At 41.5% G+C, this 21,657-nt stretch overlaps 1 protein-coding gene across 1 annotated transcript in view; it reads left to right on the top strand.

Moving 5' to 3' along the window:
• Positions 1-2,620: 2,620 nt before the first annotated feature.
• The window catches only part of IPO7 (importin 7), a 33,471-nt gene continuing 14,434 nt past the window's right edge, over positions 2,621-21,657 (top strand). Inside the window, exons 1-10 of the mRNA XM_059473488.1 lie at positions 2,621-2,778; positions 11,273-11,354; positions 12,907-13,060; positions 13,395-13,553; positions 15,832-15,988; positions 16,596-16,685; positions 17,107-17,201; positions 17,304-17,388; positions 20,398-20,532; positions 21,037-21,136. Coding sequence (XP_059329471.1) covers positions 2,695-2,778; positions 11,273-11,354; positions 12,907-13,060; positions 13,395-13,553; positions 15,832-15,988; positions 16,596-16,685; positions 17,107-17,201; positions 17,304-17,388; positions 20,398-20,532; positions 21,037-21,136 — 1,141 coding nt within the window. The 5' untranslated portion in view covers positions 2,621-2,694. The remainder of the gene's footprint in view (positions 2,779-11,272; positions 11,355-12,906; positions 13,061-13,394; positions 13,554-15,831; positions 15,989-16,595; positions 16,686-17,106; positions 17,202-17,303; positions 17,389-20,397; positions 20,533-21,036; positions 21,137-21,657) is intronic.

Here is a 21,657-nt window from a genome sequence, read left to right as displayed (position 1 = left end):
TTATCTAATCAAAACTTCACTGTTAAGGATGCCACAGCTCACCAGTCCCTTGAAGTCATTTGCCACCTCTTAGGCTGCTCCACTCAAACTGCTGGTGCGTCAGTTTTTGTTCAGCTTTACTATTTCATCTCTAACACTAAAATACCTACAGCAAATGTGATCTGCCGACAAATTGTTCAGATTTGTGAGAAATTATAATTTAACCTCCTAGATGTTTCCTCTTAAATTTGGCTTCCTGTGGACATGAAATGTCCATCTTGACTGAATCCTGCATTTATTTTTTCTGTGAGTCATTTATGCAATTAATCCTGCTATGAAGTTAGCTGATGTTATTACTTCTGGGCAAGCAAAGTGCAAGTACAAACGCCCTGGACAATGCCAACATTCCTGCACATACAAGGTTTTCTTTTTCAGAGCACTCAGGGTGGACAGCTGCTTACACATTCTTTTGCACAACTTTTTTTGTCCTCCTCACTTTTGTATCCAAACAGGAGCAGCTCTGGCACAGCTTCCAGAGGCACAGCAGCTTTGCTGGTGATGGCTCCCACCCCATTGTGCTTGTCTTTGCAGCATTTCACATCTGTACCTCTGACACAGAGCATTATGCACAACCAGCACCTCAGGAGCCCTCTGCCCTTTGAAGCACTTTTATTTTTAGAGAAGATACATTCTGTTTCATAAGTTGTTGGATCAGCTTAGCACCCTGGCTGAGGGCATGATTGCTTTGCTCCTTTGATACAAAAAGATTTGATGTTGTTATCTGTGCTGTGACAGAAAAGCAGGGAAAAGACTTTGTTGCAGCATTTTGTAATGGTATTGAACCCACAGTATTTCACTTTTTTTTTTTTATTTTTAAACATTTTGTGCAACATCTAGAATTGGAGTATGACTGCAGATCTGGGCAACTCATAAAAGAACAGCATATGACATCATGTCCCAAAATTATGCCACATTGCTACTTGGGTCATCTGGGCCCATATGTCTCCTGTGCTTACACAGAAAAGCAGACATTCATTGCTGCTTCACAGTTTAGTTTCATAAATTAGTTGCTCATTTTTAGTTTCATACATTAGTTGCTCATTTTCACACTTGTAATACGAAAAAGCTACATAGTGTAAATAATAATTTTTAGCATTATGTTAAAAAAACCCCAAACTACAAACAGTAGCAAGAGAAACTGAGAAACCCAAGTTTTAGTCCAGTGACAATCATAGAAAAATCACTAATTTGGGAAAATTATATACAAGTCTGTTATGCTGTTCCATATATGCAAAGACAATATAGATAAGCCTAGATTTCCTGAAGCTGTTTAACTCAACTATAAAGAGATAGAGCACTTTCTAAATTGTATCACTTTTAAATTTTCTTATTTTCTGCTTTTGTCTTGGATATGTGCCTAAATTTCAGAGTCATTCCAGGATGATTCCCAAAATTTCAAGTACATTGCTGCATGCCATCCCCCGAATGAAGGCATGACAGTGAATGACTGTACAGTGGCAATTAAATTCTACAACTCACTGACCCAAATATAGCATTGCTCATTTTATCGTGACTACTCATGGAAGTGAAATTACTTCAATGCTCAAATGCTCGTGGGATGAAGTGACTTACAGAAATGACTTACAGAGGACTAAGTTAAGCAGCTCAGTCATGACTCTGTGACTGAACCAAGGCCTCCAGAATCACTGAATCATGGAATTGTCATGGCTGGAAGAGACCTTCAGGATCATCCCGTCCAACCACCAACCCAGCACTGCCTCTGTAACCTTCTAACCCAGTAACCCACATCACCCAGCACCACTTTCAGATGCCTTTTGAACCTGGGCAAGAACCTATTCCATTGACTTCCCACCCTGTCGGTGAAATATTTTCTATCATCTAATCTGGATTTCCCCTGTCCCATCTTTCTTGGGCTCCTGTGCCGGCAGAACAGCACAGACGGGCCGGGCCTGGCTGGGCAGGGAGTCAGGCCGCGCCTGAGGCTCCATTTCTCCAGCCTGACCGCCCCCAGCTCCCTCAGCCGCTCCTCACAACACATTTCCTAGACCCTTCACGAGCGGCAGCTCCGTTTATACTGATTTTTTGACACATCTTCAGAATTTTTCTTCTCCTCTTTTCCCCCACCACCCTAAAGCCAGCAGGGTAGCACCCCATGTCCATGACAGAGCAAACCCAGTCCCCACGCACCCCTCCTTCCTCGCTGAGCCACACGAGCCTCTCCGAGAACGGGGCGCGGATGCGGGAGGGATTTTCGCTAAAACAACGGATCCCTCACAACGCTGGCGCGGCCGAGGAGCTCGTTCGGTTCGGTTCGGTTCGGAGCGGCCGGTGTCGGACCGCGGCTCCCGTGACGGGGCCGTTCGAGCCGGGCCGCCGCTCCTGAGGCGGCTGGTGCGGGCCGAGACCGCCTGTCCCGCGTCTCCCCGGTGCCGGTGCCCAGCCAAGTCCCGGCGCTGGCGCGGCCGCCGGACTGCAGATCCCGGGGCGCCCCGCGGCGGGGCGGGGCGGGCCATGCGGCGGAAGGGCTGCCGCTCCCGTCGGCGGCGGAAGGGGCGTCGCTCCTGTCGGCAGCGGGGGCAGCTCTATCCGGGCTCTTGGCGCTCTCCCTTCCTTTCGCGCCGGCGGCCGCTGGAGGCGGCGGGTCCATGTGCGCTCGGCGCGGCCCCGGCCCCTGCCCTCCGCGCTGCTCCCGCCATGGACCCCAGCGGCATCATCGAGGCCCTGCGGGGCACCATGGACCCGGCGCTGCGCGAAGCCGCCGAGCGACAGCTCAACGAGGTGAGGGCGCCGCCGGGCCTGGGCCGGGGCCGCGGCGCTGGGGAGCGGGGACGAGGCCGGCCCGTGGGAGGGGGAGCGGGGCGGGGGCGGAGAGGTCCCCCCGGCCCCTCGGCCCGCCCGCCCGCCGCCGCGGCCCCTTTCCGCCGGCCGCGTCCCGCCGGCCGGAGGCCGGGCCCGGCGTGCATTGTCCCCGCACATGGCAGCGGGGCCCCGCCGGGCCGGGCGGGGCTGCTCGGGCGGGGGGCAGCGGCACAGAGCGGCCGGGGCCCCCGTGCCTCTCTCGGCGGGAACAAATTGCCTCCATTGTGTCCGTGCTCAGCCGGGAAAAGGGTGATCGCGGAGGGGGGTGTAAAACCGCCCTTGTGCAGGCCCTCGGTGGCTCCGCTGGACACAGCCCTGCCGGGACCGTTTAAGCAGTCTTTGGGTGCTGAAAGCACTGACTGGGCAGCGGGAAGGAGGCAGCGAGAGCCCCAGCGCTTCGCCAGCAGTGCCGCCTGTACGAGTGGCCTGGACTGAGTTCAGAAGCAAATCTGATGGCCTGGGCTGAGCTGAGAATCAGATGTGGCAGCGTGGCGGTGTTCCGTGGGCTCAGCGGGGCTGCCGGGGTAGGTGTGCTGCTGGGTGGATGCGGACACGTGTCCCAGGGACGGGGGCAGACGGGGTTCCCAGCCCAGGTGTGTCATCCTTGCGCTGCGCTCACCTGCCTCACTCGCATGTAACATCCCAGCAGCTCCCAGCTCCAGCGACTTCGCTTTTGGAAGATTATATCTTTGTTCTGCTTAACCTCACCTGGTAGATGAAAACTTTATTGATGAGACGCAGCCACGGGGCTTGTAGACATTTGGAGAACAAAAGTGTTTTAGTGTTTGAAAAGAGGATGTCTTGGTGGAGGAGGTGAAGCATAAGCCTGCATGGCAGCTCTCGTGGTGCCTTTAGTTGCCTTTTTCACAAATATTTTTCCTTGTTGCTCTTAAGCAGACTTCAGGCCTGACAATACTCATGTAATGCAACAGATGTTCAGCAGAGCTTAGATAAAGGTGGGCCAAATGTTCTGCTGGCAGTGGAGAAAATTTAAAAAACTAAAGGTGGAGCTTCTCAGAAAATTAAAAAGTGACTCTTGCATGTTATTAAATAAGTGATCGGCAAATAAATATTAGGTACCTTTGAAATAGATAGCTCTATAAAACTATTCAATGACTAATTAAGACTTGTATGAAGTAATTGCCTGTCTTTTCCATGTACTCTGTTAAAGAGTATGTTAGTGTTTGTTATTTAAATCCAAAATGCAAAAAATATGATGGCCTATAAATATATATGGGTTGGACTTGATGATCTTACAGGTCTCCTCCAGCCTTGAATTTCTGTGATTCTGTGATATGTAATATCTATGAAATCCTAAGCTGGTCCCAAAATGTATTGTTTTTTCATGTTCAATGAAAATTTCATATTTATATACAGTAACTTGCTTGAAATCTATTCTAGTTCTTTTCTGCAGGTATTGAGTTGCTGAAGGTGCAGGAAATTAACATTCACTGCCGGCTGGGGTCTTCAGCAAATGGCAAACTCTTGCAGGAAGAATCGTGCTCGCTGGCCACTGGCTTTTGTTCTCACTTTGCAATCAAAACCCCATGGCCCATCGTGTACTACACATGTGCTAAATTGGCATAAAATCTGAATAGTTGTGCCTCTTTAAAAGCACCAGATATTACTGAACCAGTGTGTAAGAATTCTTTGTTGTGGGAAATGGAGCATCACTAATCTCTCACAGATATTTTGTGATAAAAGTGTGTGCTAAACCAGAAGTCTGCAAGCACTTACACATTCAGCTTTATTCACATGCATGGTCTGGGTTTCACTTAGGTTTATTGAAGTCAGCTATGCATTTTCTTGCAGGATGCTGGTCTGAATTTGTTGATTGTTAGAGCAATTCTGTTACCAGTTAATACCTAATTACAGATATGGGGGTCTCTTTCTCTGTAAAGATGAGATCCCAGCAGCAGTGAACACTGTTCTTGCATATGGCCAAGTTGCACAGGTGTTTTTATAGCTTAATGGTTGTCCTTGGTTGACCTTTCAGTTTACTTTAATTTGTCAGAAGTGCCTCTGTTGAGCTGATGAGACTGGCTTTCAGCAGAATGGTCATTTTACCTTAGCAGAAAAGACTGTGCATCAGTCAGTAATTGATATTCCTGATTAGTGCAAGAGATATCTAAGTAGGTAAGAGTTAACCAAGTATTTGTATCTGTCTTCACCATATCCTGTCAGTCAACAAAGTTCTCCTGACTGGAGGAGGGGACTGGAGAGTATGATTCTTGATTTGTCCAGGCTCTTGTTATTTTTCTTTTGACGTTGGCTAAGTGATGAATTATTCTATGCTTTATTTCTCCTTTCGCTAAGTTTTATCAGGTTATGTTGCCTGCACATAAAAGGCTGTGAGAACTTTCAGAGTTGAGATAATGTTTAAAAGCAAGTATTTCAGTCTCCTTGTCTTTACTTTTCTCACTGTGAAAAGAAGTTCCAGGCAATGAGATCACTGGCTCTTGTGTCTCAGCATTTTCAGCTGATGGGGTACCCTGGGGTGTTCGCCCATCTCTGTCCCTGTCTCCTGTGTTTTACCAGGACTTAGAACCAGACTCTTCAATTAAGCTACTGGAGAGCAGCAGGAAGACATTGCTGCCTTTTGAAATAATCTTTGTGCTTCATTGTATGAAGAGTTTCTCAGAACTTATGATGAAAATAGATAATTTTAACTATGCAGTTATGGAATGACACTCTGAAAACAATATAGAGTGTTGTTTCATCTTCTAATATTAACATATTTATAAAGGTGCAGTTGCTAGATAATACTTTCCTTGCAGGTTTTTAATTTGTAATTCCAGGGAATTTATAACTTCACTGTGAGATGTCTTGTAAGTCTCTGAGATTCATCTCAGTGTGTGAGCAAGTAAGACATCTTTTTAGATGTCATTAAACATTTTTTAGAATTTTTGTGTCTGACAATGTTAAGGGGGGAAGAAGTGCAACCCCCTATAACTCATCAGTTTTTGTAAGTCAGAGCTCAACAGAGTTTGCTTATGAAGAGATTCCGATGCTCTACTGGGAAGTGACTTTCAGAAGTTACATTTAAAGTTTTGTGTCCTAATGTGAGTGACAGGGAAAGGATAAAGAGGGGTTCCTGTTGGCTGGCCACCATCACCAGTGATTTCACAGTGCAGCAGGGCCTGGTTCAGTGCCTTTCTCTGCTTCCTCAATAGCTGCAAATGTCACAAGGATGGAGTGGTTGCATTAAATGATTGGACTCTTAGCTGCTGAGGGTTTAGGAGTGGAAGGTTGTCAAAGGGGAAGAGGCAAGCTTCTTCTTACATGGAGTCTTTCAGACAAGATTTTTCAAATGCTGAATGCTCTGGATACTTTGGGCGAGGTTTTTATAATGTTACCTCCAGCTTGAATTTTTTTAACCTTTTCTAACATGGTCTGCATGTGTAACATGTAGAGCTCTGTATTGTAGTGTAAGAAAAAGAACAGAGCATGAGTTTCTTGGCTTTGGTTATCAGATCATGGGGTCTCTTTTGAAGTTGTTGGTGTGACATTTTACCCAAAGTACTTTGTGACTTTCACTTCCCTCATGTTCCATCTGTACATTCTGGTGCTGCTAGGTTGGGGTGCTTTGGGGTGTTTAAGCTGCATTTGCCGGGGCTGGTCCCACACCAGGAATCCCCTTGGGGGCAGTAAGGAACCGGGGGAGCCTTGGCTCCGCTGGGCAGAAGTTTCCTTCTGGGTGCGAGTTGCCCAGCACGAGGTAAAGCCCGAGCAGAAAGGGCCGCTGGTCACTTTCTCGTGACTTAGCAAATAGCTCCTGTGTGTGCCTGGGCAGCCTCTGCTGGGAGCACAGAGCTCTTTCCTCAGCCGGGAGAGCAAATACTGCTGCAAACTTGCGGACGGCGTGAAAGGAGCAGGCAGGGCTGTTTGCTGGAGCTGCTAAGTGTGTGTGTATCTTTTGTGGCCGTTCAACTCGGTTTGCATATACATTGTAGCTGCGTGAGAGGTGGCAAAACTGGCTTGCAAAACAACCCGAGGTCAGAACGACTTCCACACCTGCTGAGCTCTTAAAAAAGAATGAAAAGAGTGCTACAGGGCAGTTTGCTGATTCAGCGTGGCCTTACAGCTCCTGACCTTACCTTTCTGTAAGAAAACAGTTTCATCTCAGTGTAATAGTTACGTGCACCCTGTCCTGCCATGGCCCAGATCAAAAATTGCATGTAGATTTTTTTCCCCAAAACATGAATGGAGGAGAAGCATTGAATTCTGTTCTTTTTTTTTATCTACTTTATTTTTAAAATGTTAGTCTTTATTCACTTGTGCTACTTTGAATAGCTATATAAATAACCTGGGGTTCCAGTTCAGCAGCATTTAGTAAGTGTTGCTCATCTGTTCTGCTTTTTTGGGCAGCAGTAAAGGAGGTTCCTATTGTAGTGTGTTTGTTATGGTATGGCAGCTTCCTGATGCCTGAAAAGAATGCATGGAGGTCTTTTTACCCAAGATGAAACTTGGTTTTAAGATTTTGTGTGAGAGATGAATATTCCAGCATTAAAGATTAGTTTAAGTTACTGCAGCGAGTATCATTACTGGAGGAAAAGTGTTTTTCCACGTTGTAATTAACTGTTCATAGTTCACATGCCATGAGCTGGTCTCTTCAGTGTTAACTTTGAACTTCTTTCCTCTTTTGGACTCTGCAGCTCTGGTGTGACACTTTTCTCAAAAGTCTTATAGCACATGTCTAACAAAGCAAGCCTGCTAGGAAAACCTGCAGTGTGCAAAAGGATTGTGTGTTCTGGGGCAGTGAGTGGTGTTAACAGACAGTGGTGCAAGGCTTGCGGTCTGATAGAACACATTCCTCAGCTGGCCAGGCTGCATAGCAAAGATTGCTCTTGGGAAAAGTCCCCGAATTCTTTGGCTCTTAGACAGCAAAGTCATACCAGTGACATGGCTTGTTGGACCTTTTGTGAGGGGGAAGGATTTGAGATGAGTTTTGGTTTTGTTTTTCTTGAAATGCTGAGTTAAGTGCTGGAAAACTGACTTGTGTGACAGAACTATTTTTGAAATAATACTGTAGTTCTCTAAATGTAATGTTTATTTCTAAATGGTACATGTTAACAAGGAGCAAGAGAATAAAAGTAAAAACTTTATCAATGTCAGAACTTTAAAGTCTTGAATTTTCTGTTCTTCATGCAGTTTAGCGTATGTGACTGTGACCATTGTGAAATCCCGATTTTAGTTCAAAACTGAACCTAAAATAGGTGTGGTTTTTAGTCTGGTTGTTTTTTTAGCAGTGCAGTCAGTGAAGAGGAGCATGTTGTCCTGAGAGGCAGCCCTCTTGGGGCAAAAAATTATTAAAGATGGAAATAGCTGAAAGAGATGTGGGTCCAGTATTTTTTAATGCTGTGGATACAAAAGGCACCTATGGTGGTGTCTTGTTTTAGGTTCAGTTGTTTTTCTCCAAGTGCCAGTAAAACACCGGATGCTCTTTTTAAGGGTGAAGCAGAGCAATGAGAGGTGATTGTAGTACCTGGTGTTTTATTTGAGCATTGTACACCCTTGTCTTCATGGGACTGTCCCTGCTCATCCCTGCAGCCCAGTTTCTCTGCAATCACCTTCCTCTCAGTGCCTGGGGAAGGAGTTTGGGAGTCCTTTACGTTCCACAGAGAATGCACGGAGGTGTGAATGTAGCTCTGTGTGAATGAAGGTCTTAACGAAGAGGATTAAGAGCAGGCTTTGATTGGCAAGTACAAGGTATTTTACTTGTATTAAAAGCACCGATTATATCTTGGCTGAATCTGCTTTGAGCCACTAAAGGTGATAAAGCAGCTCATCCTCCTGGTTGGTTGGAGTCTGATGCTTCAGATGCTAATAAGGATGATACTTGTAAGATTTTTAAAAAACCAAACAGATAATGGTGTAGATGTTTCAGTTTTGTCCCCTAAAGTTTCCTGTAGTTCAAAGAACCCAGTGAAAATATATTAATCCCACATACTAATAGAATTGGTATTTCTGGGGAGCTTCTGTAGCCTGCTGTAGGCACAGGCTCAATGCTATCTTTGTAAATAAAAAAGCATTCTTTGGTATTTTATTAAATTTCAGTGTGTGGCATTTTTGTTCATTGCTGTCTATTTTTTCTTTTATGACATAAGATTTTTAAAATTTCATTTCTTTTGGTTTTCCCATTGGTTCCTTAGTAGCTCTTAAACATTATTTCCATATTTGTTGCTGAAATGGATGGTTTTTACCCCAAGAATAGTGGTCATTTATGATGGCAAAGGGAAAGTAATCCCTCATTTTTTAAATTATAGGATAAAATGCTTCTGAGTTTGCAAACATTGCAAATTTTCACTATGGAAAAGGTATCTGTTAAGCTTATAGCCCTTGTGGAAAGACATTAGTTAGCACTTTGAAGTCCATTTTATGCAGACTAATATGACCTTATTGTAGGTGAGTTAAAGGTTATGGAAACTGAAAGCTTTCCTCAGGTTCAGGCCACGTTAAACACAGGAGCACTTCCTCTGCCATGAATGTTGAGCGTGTAATTGAGTGCTGTGCTGAATTAGGGGCTGATGTCATTGGGAATGTGCTGCAGGACTCTGCCTGTCTATTAATGTTCCTTAAGGAAAGCAGCAACCTAACGGGCCTGGAGCTGTGGGGAAATCAAACCCAACTAGTACATTTTATTTTAAATTCATTTATTCAGCCATTACTTGGCAGTTGAAGACAATTGCCTTTTTTTTTTTTCTTTTAGTTTGAAAATGGTTTTGCTTCTTGAGGACTTGAGGAATATCAGAGGGACATGGGTCAGCAGGACATGTGCTCATATTGCAGTGTCATTTACTCTCAGTTCATCCAACTACACTCTGTAAATAAACATTTCAGTGGGACCAGGTGCTTCTGGAGCCTGGAGAGTTTTAGTGCACAGGATGAATGTGTACAACAGTGTTTTAACATTTTGGGCAGATTCTTAAGTGAAGTTTGTCCTTCATTTCAAATCTGTTTTAAAGAACAGGGTGTAGACAACAAGCTGCACTAACCAAATCTGAGTACCAATGTCATGTCCCAGGCTGTCCCTTTCACACTTGTTTATACTGGAACCTATTGGAGATACTTGCTTGGGAAAATAAAGGTTGAAGAGAACATTCTAGTACTGTAGGAGTGAGCTGAGCAGCATGACACACTTAGGAGGCATCCTGTCATCATTTCATTCTGTCAGAAGAGTTTTTGGTCATACTAAAGGAATGGAAGAATATGGAGCTGCTGCAGTATCTGAGGCAGCCATTTGGTTTTCATCAATAGTGTGTGTAATTTCAATGGTTTTGAAAGTAACAAGTGGGTAAGAAGTATTTTCCTAAGAGTTCAGCAGGTTAAAATATATGGGTCTATGCAGTTGTCTTTGATTGGGGAACTGAGGAGAACATAGGGAACAACATTGGCATGTAAGTGAAGATAAAGCAGAAAAGCAAAGCTGTTTGGACGTGGGATGAGGCAGATCAGGACTTGTCCAACAGAGTATCTCCAAGGATGAGGTCCCACAGCCTTTGTGGATAAGTGTCCCAGGACTTGGCCTCCCTTGTGAGTTTTTTTCCCATGCATAAAAGAGGGATTTCCCACTGTAACTCATATCCATGGACTCTTGACCTCAAGGAAAATTATGTTGGGTTTCAGTTAAGAAAAGCAGAGGTAGATTTTAAGGATTGCAACTCACTTTCCCCAGCAAAATTAATTTATTGTCTGGAGTTCTTGATGCTTGGGAAAGATGGGTAAAGGGTGTTATAGTAATGCTAAGGTTTGTTTCCTCATTGAAAATGCAATACAGTCCCTAAGGTATCAGTGACAGTTCTCATTATGGTAAGAAAAAGCATTTTTGTTTTCTAAGTGGAACTCCTGCACATCCTTGGGAAGTTGTTCCTGTGCAGATGTGTCTCCATTTGGATCTCCCTGCTGCTCTTAGCTGTGGTGTGGCTCTCTGGACAGCTGCTGCAGTAGTGCATCAGTGGTCCCCTGAAATTGATTTTTCAGAAGGATGAAGTAGGACTTGGACTTAGTTTTAAAACATAGTTTCCATCTTTTTCTTAGCTTATTATCTCATTATCTCATACCTTGCTGAAGGTCACTGTGAACTTGCTGTGCTTGAGTTTTTTGGGCTGTTCAGGTGCTCTTGCTTCAAGTGTTTGTTCTGAATGGGGAACATATTTGGTGACTGTGGAAGGCTGATTCCTTTTCAGTGATTTCTTCAGCTGTTACCTTCAACAGTAGGGTTTTTCCTCACCCTTGCTGTCTTCAAAATACAGTGAGCACAAAACTTTGGAATGCTCTGGCTGATTAGCTGACTCCTGTGCAACTGGCTGAATTGCTGCTATTCTATTGATTGCATTACATCATTATAAAGATATTGTAAAACGTAATGGAAGTATTCTGAAACTTAACTCTTTTTTTTTTCCCTTCTCTATAGGCTCATAAGTCAGTGAACTTTGTTTCAACTCTGCTTCAGATCACTATGTCCGAGCAACTGGATTTACCAGTGAGACAGGCAGGCAAGTTTTCAAATATTTTTGTATTTCATTGTATGTGAAATGGTGCATACACACAAGTACACATGCAGATACTGTTAAAGAATTCTAATGGTTTTAAGGTCAAGCACTCAGAAGTTGGGAGTTGCTCACATTACAGTCATCACAAGCTTTTATCTGGCACCAGGAAGGAAGACAGAAAGAAAAGGTGTGTCTGGCTCTTGAATGGTTCTTCCCCTTTATCTCTAGTGAACATTCCTGGGAGAAGCAGAATAGTTTATGATGCTGGTGCACTTGGTCCAAGGAGGTCATTTAAACTTGTACTGGGAGCACTTAGGTTTCTAAACTTACTAAGTGGAAGAAAACAGATTATGTCTTTTGGAACCCTGCATATTTGCACATGAGCCATCAGTAAAATTGGATGTTGATTATTGACAGCTCCAAACATCACCTTAAAGCTGCTCTAAGTACTTGATAGAGGTTTTTAGTGCAATACTGCAGTGGGTTTTCTGACTGGTCGGGAGGGTGTGGTCTGGACTGCTTATATGGACCTTCTGTGTAGTAAACTACTCTAAGCTGTAGCCTAAACTTAGCTTGCAGTTTATTCTACTGCTTGGGGGTACTGTTCAAATGATGACTCAAAAACACTTACACTGCCCTACAAGTGTCACGTGCAGAAAGAAGTTTGAAGAAAACCTGTGAAGTTCCACCCTCCTCCATGTAAGCCAGTTAAACCCAAAGCATCCCATGGAGAGCGAGGATGGCTCATTCAAGGCCCAGCTCACAAACAGGGTGTGTTTGCAAAGCAATTATTGATAAATCTCTCTGAGGGCTTGCTGAAGTCTCATTACTTCAGTCCTGTAATAATCTGCTGAGTGTTTCTTGACCTCTGCAGACACTTTCACCTCTGAATCTTCAAAAGGTGCATATGAAATTTAGGAAGAGAAGTTGCTTTATGGACTTTTATGTGAAATTAGATTAACAGTAACTTTGTTACCAGTTTGCCATTTTAGATTACCTGTTGCATGTTGTAAGTACTTTTCCAAGTGCTGTGATTTATATTCTGCCACACAGCATCTTGGATTTGGTTGTCAAATGGTAAATGCAGGGCTTGTTCCAGGAGCCTGATTGCTACAAATTGCTGTAGCCCATAACCTGGGTATAAAGGAGCTCTGTTTCTCTAGCATTCATTCCTGGATCACTAACTTAGATTTTTTTTTTTAGGTTGTCATTAGTATTGATCAGCTTTTTTTTTCAGTTTTAATGAAAATATTGAGAAAATCATTATAATGGATTTTTCAGAAGTGTGTTGCTAAATAGTTCCACAGCTACTTACCTGAATCACAGCTAAAAGCAATACCTGTAGTATTTTTATATTAAGTGGGTGAAAGAGTATCAGTTAAGTAAATTATTGGGTTAATAACTTGCATGGTTTATGTATTTTGATTCTCCTACTTAGGAACGGACAATGATTTTGTAATTTTGATCAGTTTTGTTCTAAAAAATATTTGTTTGCAAGATGTGTTTGTTTTGTGCTTTGAATGGCTGCCAGCTGATTTGGCACTTTGTTTCACAGGGGTTATCTACTTGAAAAATATGATAACCCAGTATTGGCCGGACCGTGAAAGTGCTCCTGGGGAGATCCCACCGTACTCCATCCCAGAGGAGGACAGGCACTGCATCCGTGAGAACATTGTAGAAGCCATCATCCACTCTCCTGAGCTGATCAGGTGCACACTTGCAGCCTCTGTGTCAATTGCCTCTGGATTCTGACTCTTGGCTTTCTTTCTTTTTATATTTTCCCCCTGCCAAGATCACCCACGTGCTAAGCATCATTGTCACACACTGTGTATCCTAAACATAGAATTAATCTGGATGGAAAAACCGTTTTCAGCTTGTGTAGCATGTAGAAATTTGTAGAATATTAAGCAGAAACTACAGAACCGAAACCTTCTAAACTAAAAGGAAGTCTAAGTATGGACAGTATCTGTTGCCTCAACACTACAAGAATATTATTAAAATAATAGTAGTAACTTTTTAAGTTGTTGTGCTTTTGATTTCCAGAGTGCAGCTTACGACTTGCATTCACCACATTATCAAGTATGATTATCCAAGTCGCTGGACTGCAGTTGTGGAGAAAATTGGATTTTATCTCCAGTCTGACAATAGTGCTTGTTGGCTTGGAATTCTTCTCTGTCTTTATCAACTTGTGAAAAACTATGAGTAAGTTCTTTCTCCATATAAACCAACAACATTAATATATTGGTGTCTATTTTTTGTACTGTGTATGTTGTAACCATGTAGAATTGTTTATGGGACTGCACAAAGGTGATGGAAATGTAATCTTAGAAAGTATTCTTGGTTACTTGCTGTGCAGATGCTGGCTCATGTATCTTCTCAACTAAAAATGACAAAAACTGCCTTCATTAGAAGTTTGAATTCAGAAAAAAAGGGTGTTTTAAAACCTTAGTGTGGTAGTTGTTTTTTATTGATTGATAGCAGTAAGAAAGTCTGCTCAAAATCATGAGTTTTGCATGATTATTATTTAAATCAGGTTTAAACTTCTAAACAATTGGTACTGTAGTACTTTATGACAGTAAAAAGGTACAAAGGTTTCAAAGTGTGAAATCTGGAATGTTGGGAGCTCTGAATTAGTTAACTGACTTTGGTATGATCACTTGGGTGATCAGAGAAAAGGACAATCCTGGAGTTAGGGAATTGTGGTAGGAACTGATGGGATCCACACCTTACTCTCTCAAAGCATTGGAATGCATAACATTTCTGTTTCAGGTTCTTGATTTAAAATGTTGCATGGAAAAAATTCCATCTAATTCAATGATTTTTACGTCAGTCAGTGTAAAACAGTGAATGTCAGTTTCTCAAAAATACTTTTACAGGAATGCCATAAAAATCTTTGTAATCCCAAGTGGGAGTTTTCTTAGTGGCTGGAAATTGTAAGTCCTGGTAGGAAAGGAAAACAAAAAATTTCTCACTTGATTTTCAGCTTAAAGATCTTTAACCAGATATGCTGCAGAGATCTGGGAGCTGTAAATGAAGAAGTGAATTCTGATGATAGAAATAAATACATGTTTAGGGATCTGAGTGCACTGTGTGATAAGGCACCAGGTGTGTGTGTAGTCTCAGCTGATCAAACACTTCAGCTGAGGCCAGGAGCTGCTCCTGCTTGCTCAGCTTTCTGGTGGAGTCAGCAAGGGTGAGTTTCATGTCACCAGTCATGTAGGAATGTGCACATTTCAGTGTTGCAGTCAGTTTAGTGGGACACAAATCTGTGTGATGTTATGACTTTGATCAGGTTTTTACTGCCTGAGATGCAGGAATATTTAAGTTTTCGGGTTTTTTTCCTTAACACAGGACATAAATATCTTTGGAGCTTTTCACTTTTTTTTTCCTTCCAATTCAAACAGCAAGATCAAATGGCTGCTCTTTGCATAGTAATTTTTTTCTAGCGTTTTTCTTGTGAAAATTAGAAACGGGATTTTCCTGAGCAACATTTTATTTTAATGTTTGGGTTTCTGGTTCAGAAAATGCATGAAGACTGTACTATTGAACAGGATTTTGGAGCTCAGTATTTTGTAGTAGTTCTTACAGAACATGCCATCTGGCAGCAGACTGAGTAGTCTTTTTTTGGTTATATTTTGAAAATTTCCACTGTTCAGGAAGCTGAGTATTGATATTTAATATTAGTGAAAAATACAAAAATGTGTTTGAAAAACAAACCTGTACAAGCTGTAACCCAGAAATCTCCCACAGGAGTCCATGAGTCTGACAAGTATTGATTGCTGAATCAAGAAACAAATGTACAATCACAAAATGATATTTTACCTTGTTATTGTCATCACCAGTATAGAAAAGATCCTACTCTGCTGTGATAACTCTTGAATCAGTTAGGAGTTTCTTGTGTATAAGTTAAAATCTGGGGCAAAAATTTCAAAATGTGGCTTCATTTCCTTTCAGGAATTTACAAGTGTTGGAGAAGGGAAGTGGAGCCTTGTTTGCAGCATGGGCAAGCTGGTGGGCTGTCCCTAGCATAGAAGGTGTGAGGTTTTACTTCAGGGATGGTTGCCTGCTTAGAGTCTGTCCCACCCTCCAGAGCAGGAGGGAATCCAGAGCCTGGAATGCCACCCTCTCTATCAGATTGTTGTCTTTGGGCAAATTAAATGGGGAGATGTGAGAGCCATCAGTGCCATGAGGCTGTGAGAGGCTCCCCAGTTTGCTTTATCCAGTGTCAGTGAAGCAATGTAGCTTCTGCAAATGTTTTGAGAAACTGTGCACTCTGGTTAATGTATTTCTTATCTGTAACACCATCTGGCTATGGCTTTATTTCCCATTCTGTCACAGGAACTGGCTGGGGGTTCTTTTTAAGTGACAGGTTGTTATGAGCTGTCATATAACCTACTTGTGCCTACACTGGGGCAAGGTGAGCTTTTCAATTTAAAGGCACCTGCAACAACTACAAAACTGGTTTTGTTCTTCTCTAAAGGTACAAGAAACCAGAGGAGCGGAGTCCCTTGATAGCTGCAATGCAACATTTTCTGCCAGTCCTGAAGGACAGCTTCATTCAGCTCCTGAATGATCCATCAGACCAGTCTGTCCTCATCCAGAAACAGATCTTCAAAATATTTTATGCCCTTGTCCAGGTAAAAAAACATTGTATATATTTGAACAATAATTTAAAGCATTATGCTTTTCCTTAAAATAGTGAATGACAGAAATATTACAGTATTAGATTACAGCTGAATCATTTTCTCTACTACTCAGCTCCATGAATCACAAGTTTCTGATTGTCTTGTGCTTTTACTTTTGAGCAGTGCTATTCTTGTTGGCATTAGATAGAAGTTACACATACCATCCTCTAAGGTAGGGTGTTTGCTGAAAACCACTTAGAAAATGAGTTTTCTGAGGACAGATTGTGGAGGCCAGCCTACAGAGAGTTACCAGTGTAAATATAGCAGTTTGGAATGGAACTGCTGTTAAATGCTTCAGAAAGTAGAGTAACATCCATTTAAGTAGCATTTTAGCATTGCATAAGCACAATGAATTGGAGCAAAGACCTCTAGCACCTTTGAGGATATTTAGGATATAGGTTAGATGGTGTTGAGTTCTTTAGCCTGGTTTTTGTGGTAAATTTCTATCTTTTGTTGTATCAGGAAAGATTTGAAAGCTAAAATATTTGAACTGTAAAAGTAACATAAATTTATTATAAAGCAGGTAAAAAATAATTTCTTTTTGCTTTTTATTAACCAGTACACATTACCTCTGGAGTTGATAAATCAGCAAAACCTGGCTGAGTGGATAGAAATCCTGAAGACTGTTGTTGATAGGGATGTACCAGCTGTAAGTGGCTTTTGGCTATTTATGTCTTTAAGTTTAAGTGTTTTTCATTCACTAGAATGTAATTTCTGCGTTCTTTTTTCTCTACAGATGCCAAGAAAATAATAAATAAAAAAGATTAGGCTGTATGGGGAGTTTCAATGAGACTAAACAAATTTTAAAAATATGTAGCTTGTATGCAAGTTCTATTTTTAAATTATAGCAAAGCTTATTTTGGCTTCTTGTTTCAAAAATTTATTGATCATTTAGGCATATTTCATGAGATTTATTTTTAGATATGCTCTGCTTCATACTTCTGTTAAGCTAGAAGTTCAAATGGCAGGTTAAAAACAAGATATACTGTGTAGTTGTTCTAAATACATATAATTTGAACTCTTTGTGAATAATTGGTAAATAATGTCTCTTCCCCCGACCCCCCCCAAAGGAAACCCTTCAAGTTGATGAAGATGATAGACCTGAGTTGCCTTGGTGGAAATGCAAGAAGTGGGCTTTGCATATCTTAGCTAGGCTCTTTGAGAGGTATTTTCTCTTCCATTATTATTTTCAAAAAACCTCCAAGCAAACATTCAAGTCAGTAATATTGCTGCAGCCTTGAGTTTACATACTTGCTTCTAATTGTAGGTATGGAAGCCCTGGAAATGTTTCCAAGGAGTACAATGAGTTTGCTGAAGTTTTCTTGAAGGCCTTCGCTGTTGGTGTTCAGCAAGTAAGAAACACTGAGTGTGGGGGGAGTGCTAGGATAAGTTTAGAGTTAGTACTGGTTGCTTATTTCATTATCTGCTGAAAAGGCTTCTTGCTCCTATTCACATTGGTATGCAAAGCAGTGATGTCTGTGGGCTAAAAAAAAAGAAAAGACTGATAAAGAAATTAGCAATTTGCCACATATCACAATCCTCTTTCCACTTACAAGCCCTCAGATGAGCTTCAGACAAATGGTACCTAATTTTTTTCCTTTCTGAAAGAGATTGGGTGTATGTGGTTTAGTTGGCCTTCTGAACTACCTTTTAAACTCTGATACAGGTTATTTTTACTTAAAATTTGTAAATGCTAAATTTTCAGCCTTCTGCAAGAGCCTGATCAAGCAGAGGCTCTCTTAGGAGACAGGTAATTCTGATTCTCCCTTTCCACTCATCTCCCTGTTTTGGGTTTGCCACTTCTGCTGTGTTTTACAGTCTGCTGTATGCAAATAATCTTTGGATTAATTAAAAACTTCAGGTATGTTTTTATGAAATTATCTCCTATTTGGTTTATAAATACCTTTATTCTAAGGTGATTAAAATATAAATATATATAAAATATAGAATAGACTATTGATTTATGAAAATCTCACAGTGCAGAATGTTTTCTTCAAAGCCTTTGAGTCAGACAAACAGTTCTTGGTTCAGTTTCAGTTCTCTTAATTTCTAATGAAATTATAATGAATTACAGGACTTTTAAAGAGGAAATGTAGAGAAAGTGTCTCATAAATCCATGCATTTTGAAGGTTGGCCAAAGTATGGAAAGCATTTTTCACATGGAGTGTGAGGCAATATATCCCAACCTTCTGCTCAGGGAAGTGGTGTCAGCTTTGCTTGCTGAGGTGCTCACCTGTCACCTCTAGGGGACATTAGACAGATAATTATTGCATGTTCTTTAGGGCCTTACTGGTTGCTTTGCACTTCCAAGATAAAATCAAGTTCTGACAAAGGGCTATGGCCAGTCTTTGAAAAGATAATTTTAACAGTTTGACAAAATGCTCGTTTTTCTTTACATTCTCTTTGAATCAATTTTGATCCTTATTGTTATTGCAGCTAGAAGCACCTAAGAATTCAGGTATTTAAAGAAAACTGCTAAAAAAAACAATATTTGGCAGGCTTAGGGTGTTCCTAAACAATAATGTAACTTGTTTAGGAAGACAGACTGTGTTAAGGTCCTGCCCTCCATTTTTCTGCAGAAGATAGATCTTGGGCCTCTGCTCAGGACATGGAATCTGCCAAACAAATGTTGTGGAGGATTTTTGAGCAGGATTTCTTCACAGAAATTACAAATCTATGAATTACTGAAGAATATAAATTTGGATAATGTTTCATGGAGTTCTCTCTACTCTCCAAAGTGTTTGCACCCTTTTAATAAAGGAGTAATAGATAAATATAAGGCATAAGACAACAGGTGGTTCAAGTATAAACTTGAAATATACTGCTAATATTATGGTCATAATTACTTCTCATTGATTAGCCCCCTCAAAAAAAACATCCTGTACATTCAGCATTCACTTCAGCTGAACTTTCTTAGTTTGTCCAAACCCGGCTGAGCTGCCTAACTGGAACACCCTGAATTTATCCCTTGTGTTAGCAGCTGTTTTGCTCAAGACACTTCTCTGGAGCCAGAACTAAGCCCTGGTTGGACAGTGCTGCCTTGTAGTTCCTTGGCACTGTCACAGAATTTTATTTTATTTGCCCCAGAGTGTCCATGCTCTTTTTCCTCACTGCAGTTCTTAAAAATTTTCTTAATTTTTAATATCTTTACCTACTACATCTGAATAATGAAAATACATGCATCTTCTTGGATAGTCCTAAAAAACCCTGCAAGTTTGATCTTTTGCTCTCTTCTTTTCTATCCTAACTCAATGCCTGATGCCACAAAACCTTGTACTCAGGTGTTGGTACCAAGTAATTTCTCTCTAAATCCTGAAGGTTTTTAAACATGAGCAGTTCAAACTTTGATAAAGCATCTAGAGCATAAAACTGTTTATAAAGCTGTGAATGTTTTGATGAATGAGTTCATCCTCCTTAAACTGAAGTACAAGGCAATTCCTTTGGGAAAAACACTTCAGTCTTTCTGTAATCAATGGTATGAACAGCATTCATTTTCAAAATGATGAATCTTGTTTTCCCTAGATTTTTATTTTGATAGTATTACAGATTGATCAATATCTTTCCAGCTCCTTTGGGTTGGGATTTTTAAAAAATGCTTCTTTTGTGTGAAGACTGAAATGAAATCCTGGCAGTGGAATTTGCCATTTCTCTCCAGTTAGTCATGCTGCTTCTGAAGGTGCAGTGTTTCCACTGACCTGAATTGGGCTCCAGGGAATTCCCTTTGCATTACCCGTGCAAACCTCTCCTGTAAGCTGTAATTTAATTACTAGTCATGGTCCCATGTCCTTTTCATGACCTTATTTGTGGAGAGCCATGGACTTGAACACAGGTGGATCCCTGTGAAGGAGTTCTGGATGCCACTGCAGAAGAGTTGAGGCCAGAAAGCCAAAGGGAGTGACTGGAGTGTGTGGAGTGTGTGGATCACTCCACACACACACGTTGCTCACAGCTCTGTGAGGCAGCTCAGGCACAGATCAGACTGTGAGCGTAGAGTGTTCTGATCCAGTGGCTGGGTGGGAATTTCTGCCCCCAGAGAGTGAAGATGGAAAAATAAACCTCAGAGGCAGAGGGCAAAGCCCCCTGGGGTGTGTTGGTGGTGACTTAGCATGTATGGTTTGTGTTATTGAAGGATGGTATTTTTAAAAGATGTGCAAGCACCCAGTATGAGCTGCAAATTGTCTTATAAAATTAACAATGACATTTGGTAGAAGGCTTAGTCAGTACTCATTTTAGCCTAATGAATAAATGGGGGTTTTGTTCAGTTTTGAGGGGTTCTTATGTAGGCTGGTGAGGGAGGGTAGAATTGTGGTGAAAATGGGCTGTGCTCAGTATGAGACACTGATGAGATCTGATTTCTCTAGGTGTTGCTGAAGGTGCTGTATCAGTACAAGGAAAAGCAGTACATGGCTCCTAGAGTTCTGCAGCAAACACTAAATTACATCAATCAAGGAGTGTCTCATGCAGTCACCTGGAGGAATCTGAAACCTCATATTCAAGTAAGCCATTTTTGGGGTTTAATACTTACATGACTCAGGAGTACATTAGTCAGTCTACTGTAGAGTGTTTCCAGCCTTGCTACAATTCACATTTTAGGCACTTTTCTTATAAATTGCTGGTGGAAAGCGTTTAAGCCAGTTTAATGAAGGTTACCTTGAAACATGAGCAAAGCCACTAATTTATTGCTGTCTCTCCTTTGTGCTTTAATTTATTAAAGATTACAATCTAACACAGCATATTTGGAGATGGTGTTAGCTGCTGAATTTATGGCATTAAATCATCTCCACGTGCCATTATCCAAAGCCAGTCTAGTATCTTGTGTTGTGTTGTAACTCTGCCTAAACACAAAAGATGTGCTTCTTTGTAAAGTGCCACATAAATCCACTCTAAATCCAAATAGCTTTAGAATGTTACTGACAGGATGGAGAAAATCTGTAAAATACAGGACAGAATACAGAGATTGATTTAGTAGTGCTAACCTGCTTTCAATCTCTTTATTCCAGGGAATCATCCAAGATGTTATTTTCCCATTGATGTGCTATACAGATGCTGATGAAGAGCTTTGGCAAGAAGATCCATATGAATATATCCGCATGAAATTTGGTGAGCCTTTGAAATCTACTCATGTTAAAAAATGGTTTCACGCAAAGGATGGGATTTTATGGAGTGTTTTTGTGAAAACAGGTGGATTTAATCTTAAAAAAAAGAGAGAAACACAGTGTATTAACCAAATAGAAGAAGTTGGACGTATTGGTGGAAAGGAGAGAGGATACAACAGTCAGCAGTGGCACAGGAGTGAAAGTATTTCATTTGTCAAACAGTCCTGGTCTTGCTAGCAACAACCACATAAATTTAATGTCATTTAGAGGTTGTGCCATAAACAGCTAATATTTCAGGCCCGGGATTTCTTGGGGAATTTCACCCATGGCGCAGTTCAGAGCAGATTTACCCCAGTGGTAAATGACACATTATGGAGTAAGCCTGGCATTCCAGACTTGTCCCATTTCACCTCCTGTGCTCTGCTACTTTAGTTGGGGTTTATTCTATATCTGTCATTCAGTCCTCTGAGGTTGGGAACAAACAAAAATACTTCAGACTCCTTGAACAAATTCTTCCCTTCACCA

Source organism: Ammospiza nelsoni, chromosome 6 (genome assembly GCF_027579445.1).
Source record: "Ammospiza nelsoni isolate bAmmNel1 chromosome 6, bAmmNel1.pri, whole genome shotgun sequence".
Taxonomy (NCBI): domain Eukaryota; kingdom Metazoa; phylum Chordata; class Aves; order Passeriformes; family Passerellidae; genus Ammospiza; species Ammospiza nelsoni.
Note: the sequence above shows the minus strand (reverse complement) of the source record. Positions and strands in the feature narration are given on the sequence as shown.